The sequence below is a fragment of the Misgurnus anguillicaudatus genome, chromosome 3, assembly GCF_027580225.2.
Source record: "Misgurnus anguillicaudatus chromosome 3, ASM2758022v2, whole genome shotgun sequence".
In the NCBI taxonomy this organism is placed as follows: Eukaryota; Metazoa; Chordata; class Actinopteri; order Cypriniformes; family Cobitidae; genus Misgurnus; species Misgurnus anguillicaudatus.
The window spans coordinates 43,513,464-43,536,719 of record NC_073339.2 but is presented as its reverse complement, the minus strand read 5'-3'; the positions used below and the strand labels follow the sequence as shown (position 1 = coordinate 43,536,719).

General features: G+C 35.4%; 2 protein-coding genes across 3 annotated transcripts in view; both read left to right on the top strand.

The window, feature by feature from the left end:
- The first annotated feature begins 10 nt into the window (after positions 1–10).
- ube2f (ubiquitin-conjugating enzyme E2F (putative)) lies at positions 11–14,849 on the top strand. Its single transcript, XM_055206123.2, has 10 exons — positions 11–245; positions 2,693–2,842; positions 4,555–4,584; positions 4,710–4,775; positions 6,769–6,836; positions 7,322–7,392; positions 10,073–10,130; positions 12,388–12,420; positions 13,378–13,440; positions 13,561–14,849. The coding sequence occupies exons 2-10, from the start codon at positions 2,725–2,727 to the stop codon at positions 13,609–13,611; spliced, it is 558 nt and encodes a 185-aa protein (XP_055062098.1). The 5' UTR covers positions 11–245; positions 2,693–2,724; the 3' UTR covers positions 13,612–14,849.
- Positions 14,850–15,993: 1,144 nt separating this feature from the next.
- The window catches only part of erbb4a (erb-b2 receptor tyrosine kinase 4a), a 200,096-nt gene continuing 192,833 nt past the window's right edge, over positions 15,994–23,256 (top strand). The window contains exon 1 of one of the 2 annotated variants that reach the window (XM_055206120.2): positions 15,994–16,583. In XM_055206120.2, coding sequence (XP_055062095.2) covers positions 16,487–16,583 — 97 coding nt within the window. In that variant the 5' untranslated portion in view covers positions 15,994–16,486. The remainder of the gene's footprint in view (positions 16,584–23,256) is intronic. The other variant, XM_055206121.2, reaches the window with a different exon arrangement.

Here is a 23,256-nt window from a genome sequence, read left to right as displayed (position 1 = left end):
TGAGTCCGACCGGAACGTTTACTGAATGAACGCGGCCACTTCCGGTTTCTAAATAGCTCGAGTAGCGGAAATGATTAAAGTCGCCGTAAAACTAATCTGAGCAGCATTCCACTCAATTATATTTCTATTTACAACATTTAACTTTATTGTTGTAGAAATTATTTTATGGAAAAGGTGTGAAATTCATTCGCTGAGACTTTGAGTATGACGCGAGCTGGGTAGTTTATCTACTCTGACAGCGGCAGGTGTGTGTTACATCGAACCCACTCTATTTACTTGACATTTGTGGGATTGTAAAGCTTTATTTACAGTTCGTGCCATCTCTTTATTTCAATATTAATAGGATATTCAGAAGAGTCATGTCACAAATAAAGCTCAGTGTGCTTTGAGTCAAAGTAAATGCTAATAGTCATGTTAGCACAATAGCAGCTCAGATCAAACCGGCAATTCAACATTATTAAAGTTTGGGATTGTTTTATTGTATAATTGCAACTTCCATGACGTAAATGTTTTATAGAAATTGACTTAATATGATCCTATGCCTATGGTCTTATGATCTTGTAGCCGTAACTTACCCTAGTAAAAGTGGTATCATCATATGGTAATACCATGGTGGTATTAAAAACGCTATGGTACTAACAAATTACCTGAAGCATGCAGATATTTGTATAATATATATATTGTATAAAGTTACTTCAAAAGTTTCGTGGCATTGCATGGTGTACATAATATTTCTTTAGTAAAAAGTACATGGTATAATTATAGTATTTGTCCATAAATGTTTTTTATCATAATGTACATGTCTAAAATGCAGTAATACTTGTTGTCCCAAGAAAACCATATAATTATTCAGCTAAACCCCAAAATCATTGTAATGTGTAATGTCATAACAATACTTTACTGTAAACATCAACAGAGATTAGTGTTTTGAGAGCCTAGTCTGTTGACAATACTGAATTTGTATTCTTTAAGACACTGTACAAATTTGTAGGCAATCTGATTATAAGTGATAAATTGATATATTGCAGTGGCTGATATATTTACTGATATGTGGGATTTTTCCATTATCAGGAGATAAATCTTTCTGTTCCTTAAAGGGGACATATTATACTTTTTTTTTTTAAAGATGTAAAATAAGTCTTTGGTGTCCCAAGAGTGCATATGTGAAGTTTTAGCTCAAAATACTCAACACAGTCTCACGGGAAGTCGTGTTACAGTAACGAAAAATCTTGATCAATTTATTCGTGCTTGATGACACGAACCTCCGCTGTTTTTCGTGTCTCTGGGGACGAGTGTCTTTTTCGTCCTTCCCAGCGCGGGTTTCTATCGGTGGCTGTTCGTGTCTGTGGAGCGACTTTCTTTGTCGCGTCATTTTATATTTTATATCTCATCGTTGTTTCCTATTTTTGGATCATTGTCGCTTGGGGTTAGGGTTAGATCCGGGGTTTGCGTTAGGATGTTATTTTTTGCATTGGTTTCTAAATGTTTTTCGTCCACTTTTAAAACTATTCTCGCCTGGAGTTGGGGTTAGAGCTGGGGTTTGGGTTAGGAAGTCGCAGAAAGTGATTCTGGCCCAAACCCCAAGCGACAATGGTCAAGAAGTGGAAGGCAACGATGAGAGAACAAAATATAAAATGACGCGATAAAGAAAGTCGTGCCACAGACACGAACAGCCATTGATAGAAATTCGTGCTGGGAAGGACGAAAAAGACATTCATCTCCAGAGACACGAAAAACAGCGGAAATTCGTGTCATCAAACACGAGTAAATTGGTCGAAATTTTCGTTGCTATAACACGACTTGCCGTGAGATTGGGTTGAAATACTCCAATATAACTTTTTATAGCATGTTAAAGTTGTGCAGAGCTGATAAAATGCAAACAATGATGCAATGATGGTTGTTTGTCAAAATTAAACTTGCTGTCAATTATTTTTCTCTCTCTCTTTCTTTCTGCACTAAATTGCAGTGCTGTTGTTGGATAGTGCAGATTAAGGAGGCGGTATTATTGTAATAAGGCTTGCTACCTACATCACAATAGAGGCAAAATCTAATTTTTCACATGCTTGCAGAGAATGGTTTACAAAAAAAGTTTTTATGTGTTTTATGTTGATAAGCATGTTGATAATTATGTTGATAATTTTGGGGACCAAATTATAGCACTTAAACATGGAAAAAGACAGATTTTTATGCTATGGCCGCTTTAAATGTTCTGTTTTTAATGAAAAGACGATCGAATGTAAAGCCAGAGACTGACAGACAGTAAAATGACCAATCGTTATTCACTTTTTAACATGATGTTACACTCTTTTTTTTGTTAGACTCTTGAAAAGGGTACATTTATAAATTTTATGCATTCCAACAAAGGATCACACATTAATAAAGTCATATTCTTTTTGGAGTTTTAGAAAACCAAATGATCTTTCCATATGATTACTTTGATTCTCCTTGCCACCACCAATGCCATGAATAAGGCTAATATAAAAGGATACATTTAAAGGATTACTTACCATAGTTTGTAAAAAATAACATTACATGTGTTAACTATAAAAGCTTTGTTTACCATAGTAAATGTATCTGAAGGCTCTAAAAGCAGTTTATAACAACCAAGAAGTCACTCTCAACACAACAGTGCATAAATGTAAATCTGGTTATTTGTGTAACTAGCAGACTGTGTTCATCTGTTTTCTGACAGGTGTGTGTGAGTGTGTATGTTGGTTTGCTGGTATGCTGACGTTAGCCAATAAGCTGAAGAGGGAGGAGGGGGTGAGGGCCGGACGTGCCACCGCAGGATCCAATGATGCCTCTCACAGAGTGTCTATCAGGGATCGACTCCTCATCAAAGGTACAAACGTCTGTTCAAAATCTTGACATCAGAGTACTATGGTTGATGAAGCTCAATTGGCAGAGAATGGCATTAGCGTTGGAAAGGTCATCATGGGTTTGATTCTCAGGGTCTGCACCTGATTTATATATATTATAAATCAAACTTGACCACTTTTTATACACATGAATCTTTTTATACACACTCTTCTAACAATGCATTGGCATGTTATTCTTAAGAAATTTATTTCACTTTACACTTGTTAAATATCTGGTTGCACCAGAAAGGGGATTGCATTTCATTGCATTTGATTTTCTAAGTCTCATATTTAGATCATGAGATTTTAACCTGGATTTCACATACAATATCACATACTAGAACACTCCTCCTAATATGTGTTTGCAAAATTCCAGAAAATTTCAAGGCTGGAAATGTTCTATGGGAATTAACTGGAATATATGGGAATTAACAGGATTATATGGGAATTAACAGGATTATATGGGAATTAACAGGATTATATGGGAATTAATGGGAATAAATGGGAATTTGTAAAAATTGCATTCTTCCATAACATGCACAGATAATTTCTTGATTCCTGCACACAAAATATGTCAAAATTACAAAAATTTGTTTACAAATTCCTTATGCTGTGTGTAAGCTATTGTGCAACAACATTATACCATCGTAAAGATAAATACACTGACTGAGAAAACATTTAGGTGAGATAATTAAAAAAAGTAACCAAGACCACCCAAAAGTTTGAACACATTACTGTTATAATGTTTTCGAAAGATGATCATCATGCCTGCATTTATATAATCAAAAATCGTTTTGAAATCATTAATATTAGAATAATTTCTGAAGGATTTTTGATCAAATTCCTCAGAATTCCTCCAAATTTGTATTACCTTGCATGCATGTCTGCTTATGACCAAACAAAATGTTTATTTATGTTTGTATATTGATGTGCTTTTAGTTTATAAACATTTTTCAATAATTCCCATTAGTTCCTGTTAAGTTTCCAATTTGGAATAACTTTGTCTCTTAGGGCTGGGTATCACCAAAAACCTCACGATACAATAAACATCGCAATATGTGTTCCTATAGCTCAATTGTTAGAGCATTGCATTAGCAATCAGAAAACACACATAATGATTTAAAAATGAATGCACTAAGTTACTTTAAATAAAAGCTTTTGCCGAATGCGTAGATATATCTTATAGATGTATTCAATGCAATGTGATGCATCAATCTTGATTACCCGAATGAGTGTAAATGTTGAAATCACGTTGAGGATAGTGTTAACTTATAGGATGACTCTGTTCTGTCAGTCTGTTATGGTGCCAGTACTGCTGAAGTAGACATGTGATTCAAGCCAGATCAGGACTGCTCTATTTATAACCGAGAGAGAGGAGGAGTCTGCGTGCCATTACCGGCAGCTTAAAGAGCAGTTCCCATCCACAGCCAACCACTTAGACTGGTTTCTTTATTGGATCCAGCCCAGCTTAACATTTACAGCTGGTATTGAAGGAACGCAGATGGCCATATATAGCTGCTTATAGCCGTCTCGCGTATATGTGTTTCCGAGACCATGTTGGCAACAAATTCAGTAACAAATAAAACTGAATAAATATATAAATGTACTGTGTCTTATGTTTATTTACTGGTTTGTTGGTTTTAACTAGGTTGTTACTTTTAGTGCTGATTATTTACTATTTGATTTGTGCTTGTAGAGGTCGCTGAACTAGAGTCCAACCTTCCAAGTAAGTACATCCGGGTCATTTCTTTCATAAAAGTGTTTCAAAAAAGCACCTTAATTAGTCTTTTTAACTTTTTTGTCAAATGATGCACAAATCTGTTTGTTTCTAATAATATATCCTTTTTGCAGATACCTGTAAAGTGACTTTTCCTGATGAAAATAAACTCCATCACTTCCAGCTGGCCATTTCTCCAGGTGATTCAAAAAGCAAAGTGTTTGCATGATATTTTGCACAATATACATTACCATTTTGTGTGTGTGTATATATATTGCGATATAAGAAATACTGAATGACTTGAAAGCGTGGTTTGAGAGGAATTCACTTCTGCTTTGCATTTCTTGTATAGCTTGATGCGTGATGGTATTACGTACCTCTTGTTGTGCAACCAGATTGTGTTATCGAAAACGTTTTTTTGGAACCGTATTAACTGTTACCACCATGTGTTTTTCAAGGTTAAAGGGACACTCAATTTTTTTGAAAATATGCTTATTTTCCAGTTCCCCAAGAGTTAAACATTTGATTTTTACCATTATGGAATCCATTCTTGATCTACCACTTTTAGCTTAGCTTAGCATAATACATTGAATCTGATTAGACAATTAGCATTGAAAGTAGTGATAGACCGATATATCGGCCGGCCAATATATCGGGCCGATATTTGCGAGTTTTATGTGTATCGGCATCGGCCGATACATGGCTGCCGTGTTTGCCGATTTTTCCGGCATAATTTACAGACAGAGTGCTGGAACACGCAAGCGATTGCAGGTCATGCGACTAAAAACAACCAACCTTTTCACGACAACATTGAAAGCTCGGCTTAACAGCTGATCATAGCTGAACAAAGTGGGGTTTTTTTCATCTCTATGGGGCGGTTTCCTGGACAGGGATTAGACTAGTCCAAGACTACAATAAATGTAAGAACTGTGCAAACTAATAACATCTCTTTTTAACAACATGCCATTTTTTACATAATTTTTATGATGTAAATTGAGTGAGCAAAACCAGTATCGGCTCCAAATATCGGCTCAAGAAAATCGGCAGCCTGTATCGGTCATCGGCTAAGGCTGATGAAACAGAAATCTGTATCGGCACTGAAAAATCCATATCGGTCGATCCCTAATTGAAAGTTACTAAGGAGACTACGTAATATCATTGTGTCTCCTGCAGCCATGTTACAGCAGCAAAGTCCTTGATTATTATACCAGAATTTCAAGAAAACATTTTCGTAATATTTTTTGTCTTGTTTTCAGTAAAAATATCTAAAAATTTGTAAATTAAGATGCTTTTTCTTGAGCAAAATGACCCAAAAAAGTTTTTAGACCCAAAATATCAAATTTAAGTGATTTTGTGCATAAAACAAGTAAAAAATCTGCCAATGGGGTAAGTAAAAAAATTACTACATTTACTAAATTCAAGAAAAATTCAAGAAAAATTTTCTTACCCTATTGGCAGATTTTTTTGCTTGTTTTATGCACAAAATCTGATATTTTTGGTCTAAAAACTAGACTTATTTTTTGGGGTCGTTTTGCTCATCAAGAAAAAGCATCTTAATTTAAGAATTTTTAGATATTTTTACTGAAAACAAGACCAAATTACTAATAATTTTTTATATCGAAAATCATTTTTTGGAGTGTAGCTTAAGTTGATCTGTTTATATGCAGTATAAGTGCTGGGCTGAACAGTTGTATGTATTGTGCAAAAATGCAGATATGTCAACTACAGATTCTGTTGTAATGTGTATATAGTGCTTTACCTGTGTTGGGATTTAAGAAATAATTTTATCGGCATTTTGAATATTTATGCAGTTATCTGCATTTTCCAAAAGAGCAATTTCCTCATAAAGAGGTTAATTGTTGTAATAATTTAGTTTTCAGCTTTTTATGATTTTGTTATGTTATGTTTTTATGTCTTTTGCAAATCTCAGATGAATAGTAGTTCACATTTCGTCCTGTACATTAAAACCAATTAATTTAATTTCATTTTTAGTGTTTTTCTCGCTTTAAAAACAAACTAATGTCCATTTTAGTGGCAGCTGCAAAAATGTAAATGTCTTAATAATAAACATACATCGGTTATCTGACCTAACGTGAATATAATTATAGCGGTGGCATGGATTGCAATAGTACACTTTTTATTACCTTTGAGATTCAAAACATAACCTTTTATTTCTTTAAAATGTCTCAATAGACGAAGGCTATTACCTTGGCGGAAAGTTCCAGTTTGAGATCGAAGTCCCCGAAGCTTATAATATGGTGGTAAGTGTCCGTGACACATCATGAAGTAATGAGGGAATGCCACACTAACTCACTCGCGGTGCAACAATGATTTTAAGAGTCCATTTTCAAGCGAGGCCGTTAAATGGATGTTTACGGCATTACTCAGTCTTTACCGTGTCTGAATTTAATGAAATGGCCCTCAGAATGCGCCCACACAAATGCACGCACGCATACATAAAAATCAGGCTTAGGTTTGACCTTAGAAGACCCACAAGAAAACCCTCAAGGCACTGAAGAAATCCAGACATGGACCTTGACCCTAAAATCTACGTTTAGAGAGAAGTAAACATGCATTACAGACAGAAGAAATAGCCTAGTGAGAATATACAGACCAAGCTGCATTGTAATAACCAGAAGCAGCGTTATGCAATTCCTCATTGTTATTTCCGAATACTTTTTAAAACTTTGTCAATTCAACTTCAACTGCTTGTATAGTAAAACAAATAATTTGCTGTTTTCCACAGCCTCCCAAAGTCAAGTGCTCGACCAGAATATGGCACCCAAACATCGCAGAAACCGGCGAGATCTGTCTGAGGTATTGCAAATTTACCTTTGTCTAATTCGAACGGCTATACCAGGATTGTTTTTGGATGTACACTACTGGTCAAAAGTTTTAAAATACACACGGCCAAAAATTATTTTCTTAGTATTTTTGTCTTGTTTTCAGATCAAAGTTAAGAAAATAAGTCTAGTTTTTAGACCAAAAATAAAGCAAAAAAAAAAAAAAAAAAAAAAATCTGCCAATGAGGCAAGCAAATTTTTCTTGCTTACCCCATTGGCAGATTTTTTTCTTGTTTTATGCAAAAATCACTTAAATTTGATATTTGATAAAAACTAGACTTATTTTCTTGGGTCGCCTTGCTCACCAGGAAAAAGCATCTTCATTCAAGATTTTTTTTTTTTTACTGAAAACAAGACAAGAATAATATTTTTTTTTTCTTGAAAATATATTTTTTTTTTGCAGTGCAAAAACAATGTGCCAATGGGGTAAGGAAAAAAATCTTGAAAATTTTTCTTAAACACTTAATTCAAGAAAAATTCAAGAAAAATTTGCTTACCCCATTGGCAGACTTGAGTCATTTTGCTCATCAAAATACATTTTGATTTTAAGAATTTGTTGATATTTGTACTGAAAACAAGAAGTAAGAAAGTCATTTTTTGCAGTGCATGACTGAAATGTTAACAATGTTAAAAATCGTTTAAAGATGTATGGCTAAATCTTTGTAAATACTTTCGTAGACAAAAATATACCTGTGCCGAAAATATTAATTTCTGTTATTAGAAAACTATATATATATATATATATATATATATATATATATATATATATATATATATATATATATATATATATATATATATATATATATTTATATAAAAATGGGATTCAATTGTTTTTATATATTTTTAAAATAAATGACTTTATTAATATTGAAGACAAAGCAGCCAATAAAATCCCAGATTAAAGGCGAACTTCTTTAATATTCTTTAAAATTCATCCTATCAAGAGTTTTTTTTTAAAACAAGTTAAAATTTCTGCCAATGCAGTAAGAAAAATAAACTTAAATTAAGTTTATTGAAATCAGTTGAAACTGGAATTAAGTTTATTTTTCTTGTTTTAAGTAAAAAACCTCTTGATTTTCTCATGTATCTCAATTTAAGAATTTCAGATATATATGTTAGAAAACAAGACAAAAAAAAAAACCCGTAAGACATTCATTTTTTTGCATTGTAAGGTAAAACTTCAAGACTTGATAAAATGACAAGTACAATTTTACAATTTTTTGGCAAAGGGTGACTGCACTTTAGGTGATAAAATATAACAGAGTTTTGATTTGTTGTGGATGCTTTTAGTCACAACACTGTCTTGTTTATCCATAAGTACAAATATCTAAAAATACTTAAAGCAAGATGCATTTTCTTGATGGGCAAAATAACTAAAGAAAATATGTCTAGTTTTAAACAAAAAATATAAAATTGAACTGAAATTTTATATCTAAGGACCTGTTTACACGAGAACGCTCGAGGGTGAAAACTTAAAAATGTTTTATCGGATGTGCCTTTCGTTTACACGGCGACAGCGTTTTGGGGGCTTAAATACGCAAAAAAGTGAAACCACCCTTCAGAGTGGAAATCTTAAAAACGATCTAAAGAGTAAAAACACAAAAGTCTGCTCACGGTGGCTCTCGTCACGTACGCATTTAAGTCACAGGCATGCGCCAGTTCAGGAAAATAACAACAAACATGTCGGATTGTTTCCATACGTCGGACCTTCAAGTTGTCATAGCAGCTCTGATAAATATACAAGTCTTTCCAGCAGTTGTACGAAATATTCACAGCAAGTATTACTGATCAGAGAAGGCGCATTAATTATCTCAGTCAAACTGTTGATGTGGCAATTTGTCGGAGGCAAACTAGACGGCTTTGGACGAGACCTGTGAGAACCAGGAAGAAGGTTGTACGCAGGCACACGGACTTGTTGTTGTTTTGTGTCAATGCTTGACATTGCCACCTAGCCGCCTGGAGTGCATACTACACCAAATATGTTTTTTTTTTTGCGTTACCTTATGCACGCAGATTTCCCCCTCAAGACGCTCGTATAAACGCGGAATAATAAGTGATAACGCGACGCCACTTTTGCGGTTTCTTTTCAGATCGTTTCCATGTAAACGTAGCATAAATTTTTATATCTTGAAATAAGTTATTTACTTTTTTCTTAAACGTTTTCAAGAAAACTTACCACATTGGCAGATTAATATTTTGTTTGCTTGTTTTAAACAAATTCACTTAAATTAAACTAGAAATCTTGATAACTTTGCTCATCAAGAAAATTCATATTTTATGGTGAACATAATTTCCACAGCTACATTTGTGTTATGCCATAGTTTGGACAGTTTATTATAACTCTAATGTGGAAAAAATATAAATAAAGAACAGGTGAGTGTTTTAAAAATTTTATCCGCTGATGTAATTAAAAAAAAAAAAAAATCTTAGTATTTTTGCTTTGTTTTCAGTAAAAATATCTAATAATTCTTAAATTAAGATGCTTTTTCTTGATGAGCAAAACAACCCAAAAAAATCTAGTTTTTAGACCAAAAAATATCAAATTTAAGTGATTTTGTGCATAAAACAAGTGTATACTTTAGATGTAGGCAGGAATCTTGCATTGCTACAAAATAAAGGAGCAGAAATCACACACGTTTCTCTCTCCTCAGTTTATTGCGAGAACATTCGATTGATGGCACTGGATGGGCACCAACACGCACATTACAGGTAATTCCTTTTGTCGCAGCACATCTTTGAAAAATAATATCTGTGCTCACAGGGTGAGAATTGTATTGAAATGCTAATATTTTTCTCTGTGTAGTGCTTAGACTAACATATGAGCTTCATGTCCCGCAGATTATTTCAGCCGGAGGTGTTGTTGTGAAACGCTGATGATAATTCGTCAGGATAAGAAATGATCACAGTTCTATTCTATTAACAGAAGTGTCAGTTGTGTTAGTTTTAAATCTAACAGCAGATGTCCTGAAAGATATATGAAAAACAGAAAATGTTTATTTTTATGTTGAGATCATCACATTTAATTATATAGGATGGATTACATTGGCCATATATGTTTTGCTTTCTTGATCAGTGTCATCCAGTACATTTGTATGCTGCCTCAAAATAATCTTTCTAAACTTTCGAGATTAAAGTACTACTATTCTGATGGTGTAATTTGCATCACGCGTACTGTAAACGGACCCTTGCGTATGCGTAAAAACGGAACTATACTTCTAATTTAAGGTTGTATGTAGGGATGCACCGATATTTTTGGGCCGATACCGATTTAAACAGACAACTTCTGGCCGATACCGATATTAAACACTTGTATACAATACTATACAGTTGGTCTATTAGCTTCTTTATTTCTGCATCAAATTATTTTTACAGATCATGGATTGGATCTAATTAACATTCAACTGACCAACATAATAAGAGAGACACAAATTAAGCTAAAACAAATATAAGACGACAACATGACAACCTTCAAAGGTGGTTTTTGCTATTCAGCATTTCTTTTATTAACATCATTAACTCCTTTTTTACATATAATGGATTTCTTTAATAAACATAAATAATGCCAGTGCTATTGCAACTTCAAAAAAAGGTGGACTTCTTTTCCCCCACTAAAGTGCAGTCTGTTTCTTTTATTGTCCAAGACATTTGAGACAGCTCAACAAAGGTTTTCTGTCGGTGCTTAAGTATAGTGCACACCAGAACATTAAATCATTTTAATTGAACAACAGACATGCAACTCATTGCCTTTATGTGGTTAATTAAAAAACAATCGGTATCGGCCTTTCTCTACTATTACCGATATGCCGATGGTTTCAAATTCATCAAATATCGGCGGCCGATAAATATCGGCGGCCGATACATCGGTGCATCACTAGTTGTATGTTTTAAAAAGCACCTATTTCGTTGCTAAAAACAATGTTATTTTGTGTACTTAGTATAATACAATGTGTTTGTGTGGTTTATGGTTCAAAAACACATTATTTACCACATATCGTACAGTTTTGTTGCTCCAGATATCCTGAATACCTCTGACGTCAGCTGGAAATGTGACGCTCCTTACCATGTTTTGAAGATTAGCTCACAATGCAATACTGACAGGAGTTAATATCAACTTTACTACCCTATTAATACGAGCTGAATCTGATCCAGAAAATGCAGATTAACAAGTTGATTGATCAACTTTTCCAGCGCACCTTGAGCAAAACGTAACCATGTCTGCATTCATGATCGTAGAAACAACAAACAACAAGCGCGACTCTGCACAAAACTTGTATTTGAATCATGGTTTAGTCAGTAGTAAATTATTTAAATATGAAAACATAGACTTACAGGTTGTAAGAAGCAGGCGGGATTATTATAATGACCGTTGTGTCCATGTCAACAGGCTGAGGAAGTAAACTGTTGCCTACAATCCGTGTGTTTGTTGTAGTCCAAGAGAATTTACGTCGGAAACGATAATTAGCGTCATCGTTTACTTTGGTGTGTAAGTGTGTGTTCGTATGCAAAAGGTACAAATTCCAAAGGAAATCGTGAAAAAAATCGTGAATCTGAAAAATGGTGCTCTTTAAGGTTTTTTTTTTTTTACAACAAACTAACAATGAACAAAACTACAGCATTTAATCTTAGTTCATGTTCATTTCAGCATTTCCTAAAAATAAAAGAATTTTTGTCCCACTATCGTCCAATTGTTTAAAAACAGCCAATGAATGATCAGGGCAAATTATAATCAAAAGTGGTGCAGAAACTGCACTTCTATGATTACATGACATAATTTAATACAAGGGGTAAAAAGCAAAACTATCGGTATTGGTAATCGAATATTCGAATCGGCACAGATATTTTGTATAAGTGTAGTTATACTTAAGACATTGCAAAAAATCCTATCTATTATTATTTGCATAAATACGTACAATGTGTTTGTGTTTGAGTGGATGAATGTGTATTTTACTATGTTTTATGTTTTTAGGATGTTGTATGGGGATTGAATTCACTCTTCACTGTAAGTATACATGTTGTCTTACAGAATTACTCCATAAAAAAAATCCCGATAATTTTTTCACCCCCATGTCATCCAAAATGTTGATATCTTTCTTTGTTTAGTCAAAAATAAAAAATAATTTTTTTTAAGAAAAACATTTCAGAATTTTTCACAATTTAATAGACTTTATTGGACCCCAACGGTTTACAGTTTAAATGCAGTTTTAGATTGCAGTTTCAACGCAGCTTCAAAGGGCTCTAAACGATCCCAAACGAGGCATAAGGGTCTTATCTAGCGAAACGATTGTCATTTTTGCAAATAAATAAAAAAATAAGTACTTTTAGACCAAAACTTCTCGTCTTGCACCAGCCGTGTGATGCGCCAGCGCGACCTCACGTAATGCGTCATCACGTCAAAAAAAGTTACATATGCGAAACTACTGCCCCAATGTTTACAAGTGTGAAGAACGAGGACCGTTCCTACGTTGTTGTTTGAGGAATGATGCTTATTAATGTCTTTGTGTCAGTTTATTGTTTAAAATGGTCCACAAATGTGCGCTTCACATATGTAATGCGTGACCTTTCGACGTGCTTACGCAATTACGTGAGGTCGCGCAGGCGCGTCACACGGCTAGTGCAAGATAGGAAGTTGTGAGTTAATAGTGCATATTTTTTATTTTTCTTGCAAAAAATGACAATCGTTTTGCTAGATAAGACCCTTATGCCTCGTTTGTTATCGTGTAGAGCCATTTGAAGCTGCATTAAAACTGTAAACTGTTGGGGTCCAATAAAGCCTATTAAATTGAGAAAAACTTAAAAAACTTAATTTCTTCTCGACTGAACAAAGAAAGACATCAACATTTTAGATGACATGGGGTTGAGTAAATTATCTGGAAGAAAGTGGAGTAATCCTTTAAAATATCTCAAATGACAGATGTTTACATAGGATTAAACTTTAATATAAATGTTCCCATCACAGGATCTTCTTAACTTCGATGACCCGCTGAATATAGATGCGGCAGAGCATCATTTGCGAGATAAGGTCTCTTTCACTCTCTGTCTCTCTCTCTCTCTGTGTATGCATCTAAAATATTGTATAGCATTTGTGAAAAATTAAAGGTTCATTCAAACCAATCTAGTTTTTGCCTCTTTGTTGTTTCAGGAGGACTTCAGGAACAAAGTTCAGGACTTCATCAAAAACTATGCAAGATGATGTCTCGGTTTGCCACGCAAACCTCTCTCACATGCATGCGACTCCGTGCGCAGACCCTGTGCATCCTGACCGCAACAAAGACAAAATCTTAAACTTTTAAAATATAACCTGGGGAAGAAAGAAAGCTATTACAAGTAACGAATGAAGCAACAGATCAGGATTTGGGGGGAGGGAGGGGAGAACGTCAGGCTGATACTCTCTTCTCGATCTGGGTTGCTTTTACTTCCTCCCCAAAAAGAAGCTATAAAGAAGTTCAAAGACGGTGATGATGAAAATGAGGTTGTGAATCTCGCTGATGTCGCCTCCGATGCTAGTGCCTCTGTGTTCTTGCCACATATAACTGGACGTACGATTTTAAGCCAATCTCTGCCGTGTGCTTCTTTAAACTTGAAATGTGTTCTTTCGTGATGTCATAGAGATCCCAAAGTTCATTGGCTCATTCACGTCTGCTCGTTCAGTCTACACATAGCACTGATGTCCCGCAGAACGTGTTCCTCATCTGTGGATTTCCGAAGCTGTTTCTCATAACTCGGCACTCGTTTTTGTGTAAAACCATCACGTGCACATGATCAAGGATTAGATCTGTGAGTGCCTGTGAATGACTAATGCATCTGTTTTAAAATAAGATCTGTGAGTCATTAAGGGGTGAATCACCCGAAAATATGCTCAGGTTTGAACCTGAATAATTTTGCATGAAGAAAGCGAAGCCAGTTTTAATATTTTCGCATTTGTGTTATTTTCATGACAGTTAAGTGCCCTACTAAATACTCAAGATAGTCTTTACTCTAATGTGATGCATGTTTTACTTTTAAGTTTTATGTAAATTGTGATTCTTATAACTTTTTGCTGTATTGGAGTGAAAAATATTATAATACGTTACATAAAAAAAATAACAGGCATACATTTACAGGCAAAACAAAAATGGTACCTTGGTATATAAATACTTGGAAATATTTAAATAAATAATTTCACATTGCAGTAAATTTTCACCCATTTAATACTAAATAAAATCATTTATTCTATTATAATAATAAACTTGACTGTCATGAATATGCCACCAAAATGCAAAACGTTTTTCTTTATGCAAAATATCATTTCTGATTTGGTAGCATGCACTGGGCTACTCAACCGCTCAGCCACAAGCCTGTAATATTACTGAGGATTTATTTAATTTTATTTTTTCTCTTTAGAGGTGTATATCCATTTGTAAAGTATATTAAAGACGAATTCTACCACTATGTAAGGTTTTGGACTATTTGTATACGTGCCAAATTGGTAGCATTGGCTGTATCTCGAAATATAGTGAGCTGCCTACGTAGACATTTTTACAATTTTTATGACATAAAATGTGAAACCAATTGGATTTTTGTTAAGAAACCTAATGTGAAGTTCATAAATCTAATGTTACACTGCAAAAAATAATGATTTTCAAGAAATAAAATTCTTAGTATTTTTGTCTTGTTTTCAGTGAAACGACCCAAGAAAAAAAAATTTTTTATTTGCTTACCCCATTGGCAGATTTTTTGCTTGTTTTATGCACAAAATCACTTAAATTTGATATTTTGCATCTATCAAGCATTTTAATTTTAATAATTTTTATATATTTTTACTGAAAACAAGAAAAAAAAATAAGATTTTTTTACTTTTATTTTTTTTTTGCATTGTAACTAGTACATCCCATAAGGGGTGCCACTAGCAATTTTGGGCCCTATAAAAGTTTGAGCCTTCTATTACACCCATGTTACTACTAATGCTGGGTACACACCATAAGATAATTGGGCTAATTTCGGGCCCCTCTTCCGACAATCCTAGCTGTGTCCCGATTATCTTATCCGATTTTCCCTTGGAATGTTAAGAGTGTCCAAACCTGATCGGAAGAACGTCGGAGCCCAATAGTCCGTGGGCCCTTAGAATTGTCATACCCCCCTCCCAGTGACGCCCCTGTATCCCATTGGCACTACACTGTAAAAAAAATGGTTCAACTAAAAAAAATGTATTGTATTAATTTGATTGTACGAAAGGCTTCCCAAGAGTGAAACTTGTATGACCAAAATGCTGTCTAGGTAGGCAACTTGCCAAGTTGCCTTCATCTTAACACTAGATGGTGCCGTTGTTCAAAGAATCTTACTGCAATGTTTTGTCTCTTTTTAATTACAAGTTGGAAGTATATGTATAGGGTACATTATGATATAGATTATGCATATATTAAGTTTACAACAACTTAATTTATTTATATAGTCCTATTCACAATACACATTGCTTTAAAGTAGTTTTATCAAGAGGAATGCATTACAACACCAGTGAGCTAGCCAAATACTACAAGAACTCAAGACATTGTATACATAAGAAATACCCTGTCCAGAAAACATGTTACCATGTTGCCATGTTTAAAAAAAAAACTAGAAATTACCGTTTGGTTACCTAAGACATGCAATAGACATGCTAACACTTAAAGTAGTTAAGTGCAATTCAATGTAAACTTCAGATGAATCCTAAAAGTATACGCTTGCAATTCCTCAACCTAAAGTGTAAAGCAATAACGTATTGTGTTTGTGGGCGTGGTTACCTTAATTAATTCACTCTTCTGCCCAATCACCACTAAAGTAGGAGGTGTCAAACCGATCAAGGCGCGCGCCCGGGCACGGAGACCGTAACTCGGTCCGGGATTCAGCGTAGAGTAATGACAGTCCCAACGCAGTCACATTTAGACAAGGACTAACTCTTGTTCACCTTTGTCATTTGATGTGCTGAAGCGATTTTACTTGCAGAAATAAACCAAAGCGCAACTTTAAACCATGCGTCCTACTTGAACGGTTGCGCAAAGGCGGACGTTTGACAGCTCGCCAAGGGGACAATCGCTTGGACATGTGAAGAAATGGATATTCAGCCTCTTCATCTGATCAAGATGCGATCTCACATCCTTATCTTCATCCTCACTGCTCTGCTCGTTCTCAAGTGCGCCTCGCAGTCAGGTGAGCGTCCAACCTCCGTGCGTAAAAGTGCCTATCCATCCGTCATAGCGCATTTACTGGATCAGTATGGTAATGTGATTTAATAAATTAATAAACAATCTGAATGCCTTTTCCATGAAAAGTCGCAGGTTAACACTCAAGGTTTAAGTTCTCCAAGTGTTCAAATGTCATCCATTCTTTCTTCCTGCGCATGTTTTGTGGTGCTGCTGTATTTTTGTGTGCTGGTGGATCTTTATTCAAAATGAAAGCTGTGTCATATGTATCAGGAAAGAATACGTTTGGAAAACCTCGAGTGCCTTGCAAGAGCACTGCGCATTTACGCACGCCTATACCCTTTACTACGGACATCTTTAGGTCTTTTTCTTTTATTTAACGAGCTTGTTACTTGGCTGACTTTTTATTTGAAGAACGAATCTGCAGAATAAGTTGTAGCTTTCCCTCTCCACACGATGGTGGCAGTCAACCGAGAAACCGCTGAAGCGCGGAGCCGTGCGTTTTTATGCATCATTTTTATGATGTGTAATGACTGCGGAAGCGCTCTGAACTTTTATGAATTAACGCATTATTTATTCATCTAATTATTTTTTCATGCTGTGATTAAGAGTGGCTGGGTGTGGTATATGGTATTATTAAGTTCCCATGGGGTTTCTTGACAAAATGAATTATTTCTAAAACACTTTTAGTGAATTACGCATAAAATCATGTTGTTCTTAATATTATTGCTATCCAAATATATTTTATCCATTAAGTGTAATGTTTTTCTATTGTAGAAATTCTCCATATGTATTTCACGCTTTCTTTAAATTGAATTAGCATAAATAAATTCCCTCAGTGAGGAAAGGCTATATCTTGAATATTTAAGAACTTTGGTGCCATAGATGCTCATAGATTCAAAGGCATGCTCACACTCTTGCAAGTGATCTGGTTAACACCTAGAGCTAATGATGTTGGATGCTCCATTGGCGTTCCCTCCTCAAGGTTACTGCACCTGCAAAATTTCACACATGGAATATTTATAAGCTCATTTATGTACTTGTTCAAAACAATCTGAGCTGTGCAGAATATATTTGAGAATTGCTTAAACACTGTGCCATCATGTTGTATCAATTTATTTAAAAGAAAAATATACATGAGATTGCAAAATTTGGATGCAATATTGTTTTTACATCATTCTTTCACCGTTTTGCCTCCTGCGCCTTTGAGAAAATTCGATTTCCTTACTTGTCCTTTAAATGCTTCTCATTTATGCATGGGCTCATACCTCTGTTGAGAACCATATGGCAGCGCTTTTGACCCGGGCTTCCATCTGACATTTAAGTTTGATAGAAAATTACTGCTGGTCGACCTGAGAATATAATCAAATTATGAATCATCTTCAAGCCATATTAAGTTTGGTTGGGGAGTTCTTGCGAGCTGTGGGACTGAGATTTCTTGTTAATTAATCTCGTCATTGCTTGTATGTCTGGATGTGAACTTCTTATAAAACTTTCTTGTTTGGTAGAATATTCCAGATTTAGGATATGAAACAAGGAAATTTAATTTACAGGAGTAAGCCATTGATTTTCATTGATCATATCACAGCACTGCCTACTACAGGTGTTACAGTGTGAAATAATTTTGTGAATACGATTTCAAGCGGGGTCCCAATTTTTATTTAATAGTTAATTAAATTTAAAAATATGTGTTAACTCAAAAAAGTTGCAAATAATATTTTTAAGTTGAATAAGCTCAAAATATTAAGACAACCATGTAACTTTTTTTAACTTGAACCAACTTTTAGAAATTTGTCTCTGAGGTTCGTGAACCTGTGAAGGAAAATGTCACAAATAATTTCTTTGGGCTTATATTATTAGTTACTAGGTTCACCCCAGTTTTTCTCTCTTTAAATTAGTTTCTCCTAAAAAGCCATAGAACAGACACTTGTGTTTGTTTATTGTAATAAGATGTCATCACAGTGTTGATCTATACGCTCTATATTGTATTTTTGCAGAACTAATGCAGCCATTTGTTACACATTTGATCATATGCATTAAGATGTTTCATACATTAACTCCTACTTTTGCATTTTAAGTGGCGATAAAATATACCAGTGTAGCATTAAAAAGCAGCATATGTTGAGATCATATTAAATCTGTCGCATGGTATTGATTACCATAGGTGGTAATTTCGATTTATGCCAGAGTTTGTAGTAGCAAGCAAAATTCATGTTAATAGTAATGCGCGTAATGTAAGCAAATTTATCAGATGATTTTATTCTTGAAGTGACTTACAGTTCAAGCAATCTATACATATGATCAGTATGTGTGTTCTTAAGGGATCGAACCTATGACCTTTGCACCACTAACACAAGGCTTTACCAACCGAGCTACAGGAACCTTCCCAGACAGCAGCCGACTCTGGGCCAGATCTGCACCGGATCTGCTGACTTGGTATGAATCTGGCCCAATGCTTGTACACTGAAGCATTCTTAAATCAAAAGGAGGAAACACGAAATAGAGAAATGCATGCACATTGGCTTCTCTTTTAAATTTTAATGCTGAAGAGTTGTTAAAGTTTAATTGGAAAATAATGCAAACAGATGGGTTTTCAAAAGTGTTCCCTTTCTTTTGGACCCAACTGTACATGTTTATTCATAATAAAGCTACACTATAAAAAGTTATTTGTTGGTTCAACTTAAAAAAAGTAAGTTTACGTGGTTGCCTTAAAATTTTGAGTTAATATTTGTTAACTCCAAAAAGTTGCGTAACAGCTTTTTTGAGTAGTTTGTCTCCGAGGCTCATGATGTGAACCTGGGAGGGAAAAGATGTTATGTCACAAATAAAAGAGTTACAGGCCATAGAGCGACAGGAACCTTCCCAGACAGCAGCCGACTCGGGGCCAGATCTGCACCGGATCCGCACCAGAGCTGCTGACTTTGGCACAAATCCGGTATGGGTCCGGCCCGGAGTCATCTGCTGTCTGGGTTGCATTTGGCAGATCCTTTTATCCAAAGTGACTTTTGACATTTTGCATATGAGCTCTACATATTATCAGTATGTGTGTTCAATGGGAATCGAACCCATGACCTTGCAGTCTGGGTTTTTATGTTTTATTCTACTATTAGGTTAGGTTATTACACTATGTGTCATTGTACATGTATAATGGTCTAATCTTGTACATGCAATCAATAAATCTTGCTATCCACAGTGATACAGTGTCAGTTGCCCCATAGACTTCCACTGTAAGTGTCTTCCCCTAAAACACATTTTTTAGTTATTTTCTAATGTACAGTGTTATACTTGTGTGAACCTTATAATGAACTACAAGAATTGACTTGCAAGAAGTGTTTGCTATGTCCACCTTTATAGATAACATCAGCTCTCTTTTCATCAGTTATTGACCGTGATGCCATGTTGGCTCCTGGCCTGTGTGTATAAAACAGTGAGAAAAGTTTAAATGGGGTTCCTGCTGAGCTCAAAGCTTTTATTTAAACATCCTAATTTTCCCCACTCCTGCTTTTGAACAACGTCTTCAACTTCCCAATTCTCAGGCAAGAGGTAAACTGATGAATCTTGTGGTAATCCACCGACTCGTCATTTTTTTTAAAGCGGCAAAAAAGGTGAAGGAAAGCTGAGAGGGTTTTCTTTTCCGTGGCTGTAGGGTTTGTTTCCCTTCCACTTGTAATTCCTCTCAGAAAACAAATGCCCGCGGGCACCTTCTGTAGGGCAGGGTTGCCAAATACTCATCCCCTTCCTCTCCTCCCCAAGTCTTTCAGGCTTCTTTTCACCCGCCCTCACGCTTTCTCTGTTGCTTGGCTCTGTGCCCTCACATTCAGCTGTAATTTAAGTTTACTCTTCATCCTGTTTGTGTGTGTGTGTGTGTGTGTGTTCATGCATTTCTTATTGCAGATTTCAAGACTTTTGGTTGTGTTAGCAGTCTTGTGTCAAATATCAGGTTTGCATTAAAGGAATAATTCACACAAAATTAGCCCGCATTTTACTCATACCATATTAGCTCTTTTTTATTCAGCCAAACACAATCAGAATAATATTAAATAATATCCTTGCTCTTTTCAGCTTTATAATGGCATTGGATTGTGTCCCATCCATCAAAAACTAATACATACCATTATTCTTATCCAAACTGATGGGTTTTTGTAAGGAAACACTTATATTTCAAACTTTATAAACTATAGTGTTGGCATTTTCTCGATAGCTGACCGTTGGTCCAACGTTACAAAACCCATCGCTTCACCTTAGAACAGTGGTTCTCAAACCTTTTCAGCGTGTGGCCCCATGTGTGTACGATGCATTCCTTTGCGCCCCCCCCCCCCCCCAAAGAAAATGTATGACAAGAAACAATTCTAAAACTTTACATTTTAATTAAACAAAACATTAAATGATACAAAGTAGTGCTGCCTTATTTGTTTTAGGTTTAATTTCACAGAATTCATGATAAATTAATGTAGTTTATAAAAATGTCATAAATCTGGGGCACCATCTCGCGCCCCCCCCTGGGGGCCTCGGACCCCAGTTTGAGAACCACTGCCTAAGAAGACTGTATGGATAACAGTAATACCTATATGGATTAGTTTTTGATGAATGGATGTGTTTTTTTGAGTTTTTAAAATGGGGCACTATCCAATGCCATTATAAAGCTAAGAAGCCTGGATTTCACAAACAGGGTCACATTTAACATTTTGTCTGTTTTTGTCTAATAGCCATAGTGATGTTCATCCAAGGAACGAACATGTCCGATATGTCCAAATCCAAAGTTTTCGTAAAAAGGAAAGACAAAATGTTGATTATCCCGGGAGCCTGTGTTAGTTCGGTCTGCTGTTGAGTTTTTTTCACCCTGCAACCTGATCAGTAATGTTACTCTGACCTTGGGCTTGCTGTTTCTTTAAAACATTCAGACCCCTTAGCTGACATATGTTCATCTTAAGTATGAGTAATAAATGTCTCTAATTCAAGATGAGTGTGACCTTAATTTAAAGCGACAGCAACTTAGAAAAGAACAATTTAGTGAGACAAAGGCAGACGTTGCTAATTTTGTTTTGATAAGCAAGCAATTGCGCTGAGAGTGCATCGGTTATATAGATAATTAATAGGCTGAAATTGTCAATTAAAAGTTTACGAAGCGCTTGTCGTACAATGTCTGACATTGTTTGTGCAGTTGCTAATTGCTAATAATCGTAATTAAGGATATAAGTATATGCTAAAGGGATAGTTCATGGAAAAATGAACATTCTGTCATTATTTACACACTCTCAAGTTATTATAAACTGTATACATGTCTTTGTTCTGCTGAACACAAATAAAGATATTTTGAAAATGTTAATAACAGATCTGGGGCACCATTTACTTCCATAGTATTATTTCTTTCCTATTATGGAGATCAATAGTGCCCCAGATCTAAAATATCTCTTTGTGTTTAGTAGAACAAAGTCATTTACACAAAGTCAGTTTCTAACTTGATAGTGAGTAAATGATAACAGAATTGAAACTTTTTGGTGAACTATCCCTTTAAAACAAGAGCTGGCAAGTTTTACAATTTGTTGTTTGTAGTTTGTGCACAAGCTGTAACCTTGACTTTAAGCCATAGGCTGCATTTCAAATGGTTCACTTCATGTGGGCATGTGGCGTCGCTTGTCCTCTTAGTCCACAAGACCGTAGTGTGTCCCATTGGTCATTTTAAAATGAACGGTCAGGGGCGCCCCCTTTTACAGTCGATATGCCCACTTTTCCTGAGACCGCACTTGTGCGAGCTTCACAGCAGACTTCTTTCCGACATTCGCGAAAGTGCAGACGTATAGGGAGACTGAAGTGTTAAGTGTTAAGCGAATTGGGACACGGTGATTTTTTTAATGGTTTAGCTTGCTTACTGCTTACGTGCATGTTGCATTATGTATGTTAGCGTGTTAAATCCCAGTGTGCCGAGTAAACATCAATCATACAAAATAATAGAATTCATACAATGCTCATTAAAAATATATGATCAAATTGTCCTTCTAGCAAGTTTTTTTATTATTCTGCATCCTTCAAGACCGCATCTGAAGGTAACCGGGATGTTTTATGTAATCCTTTGAGGTTAAAGAAGGTCAAAAACAGCCGCGGGAGACGTTACGGCACCGGGAAAACATTGCTAGTGTGACATTTTCATTGTGATGATGGGTTGAAAATGCATATTTCATCGAAATAAAACACACACACACATTGCTGATGGAACCAAATGTTTATCACCGCTATGCTTTCCAGGTTGTCTGGGCTCATGCATTCCTCAAGCGAGGTTCCTAAATAAAGACCTCATGCCGCCTACCTCAAACCTTCGAAGGAGAATCAAAAGAGAAAAGCTTTTTATTATAGCATCTGTCCATATGTTCAGACTGTTGGCTGAACCCATCATCAAGTCACAGCCGGGTGACAGCCGTTCCAACATCTCACCTACAGACAGAGATTTGTTCCTTCACTTTTGTCCTGCGTCAGTCTCAACGTGTTTCAGAGATTGAAACACGTGCTGTCTTTTTCCTCTACTAGAAATGTCAGGGACTCCATCAGGAACTTAACCACTCAGTCTTGCATTCAGCAGTAGTGTCTGTAACAAATGCTTTTGAAATGCACGTGAGGTATCATGAATGCTTTAATCCAAAGGGACTTGCAATGCATTCAATCTGTATGTTTTATTAGTTTATTTA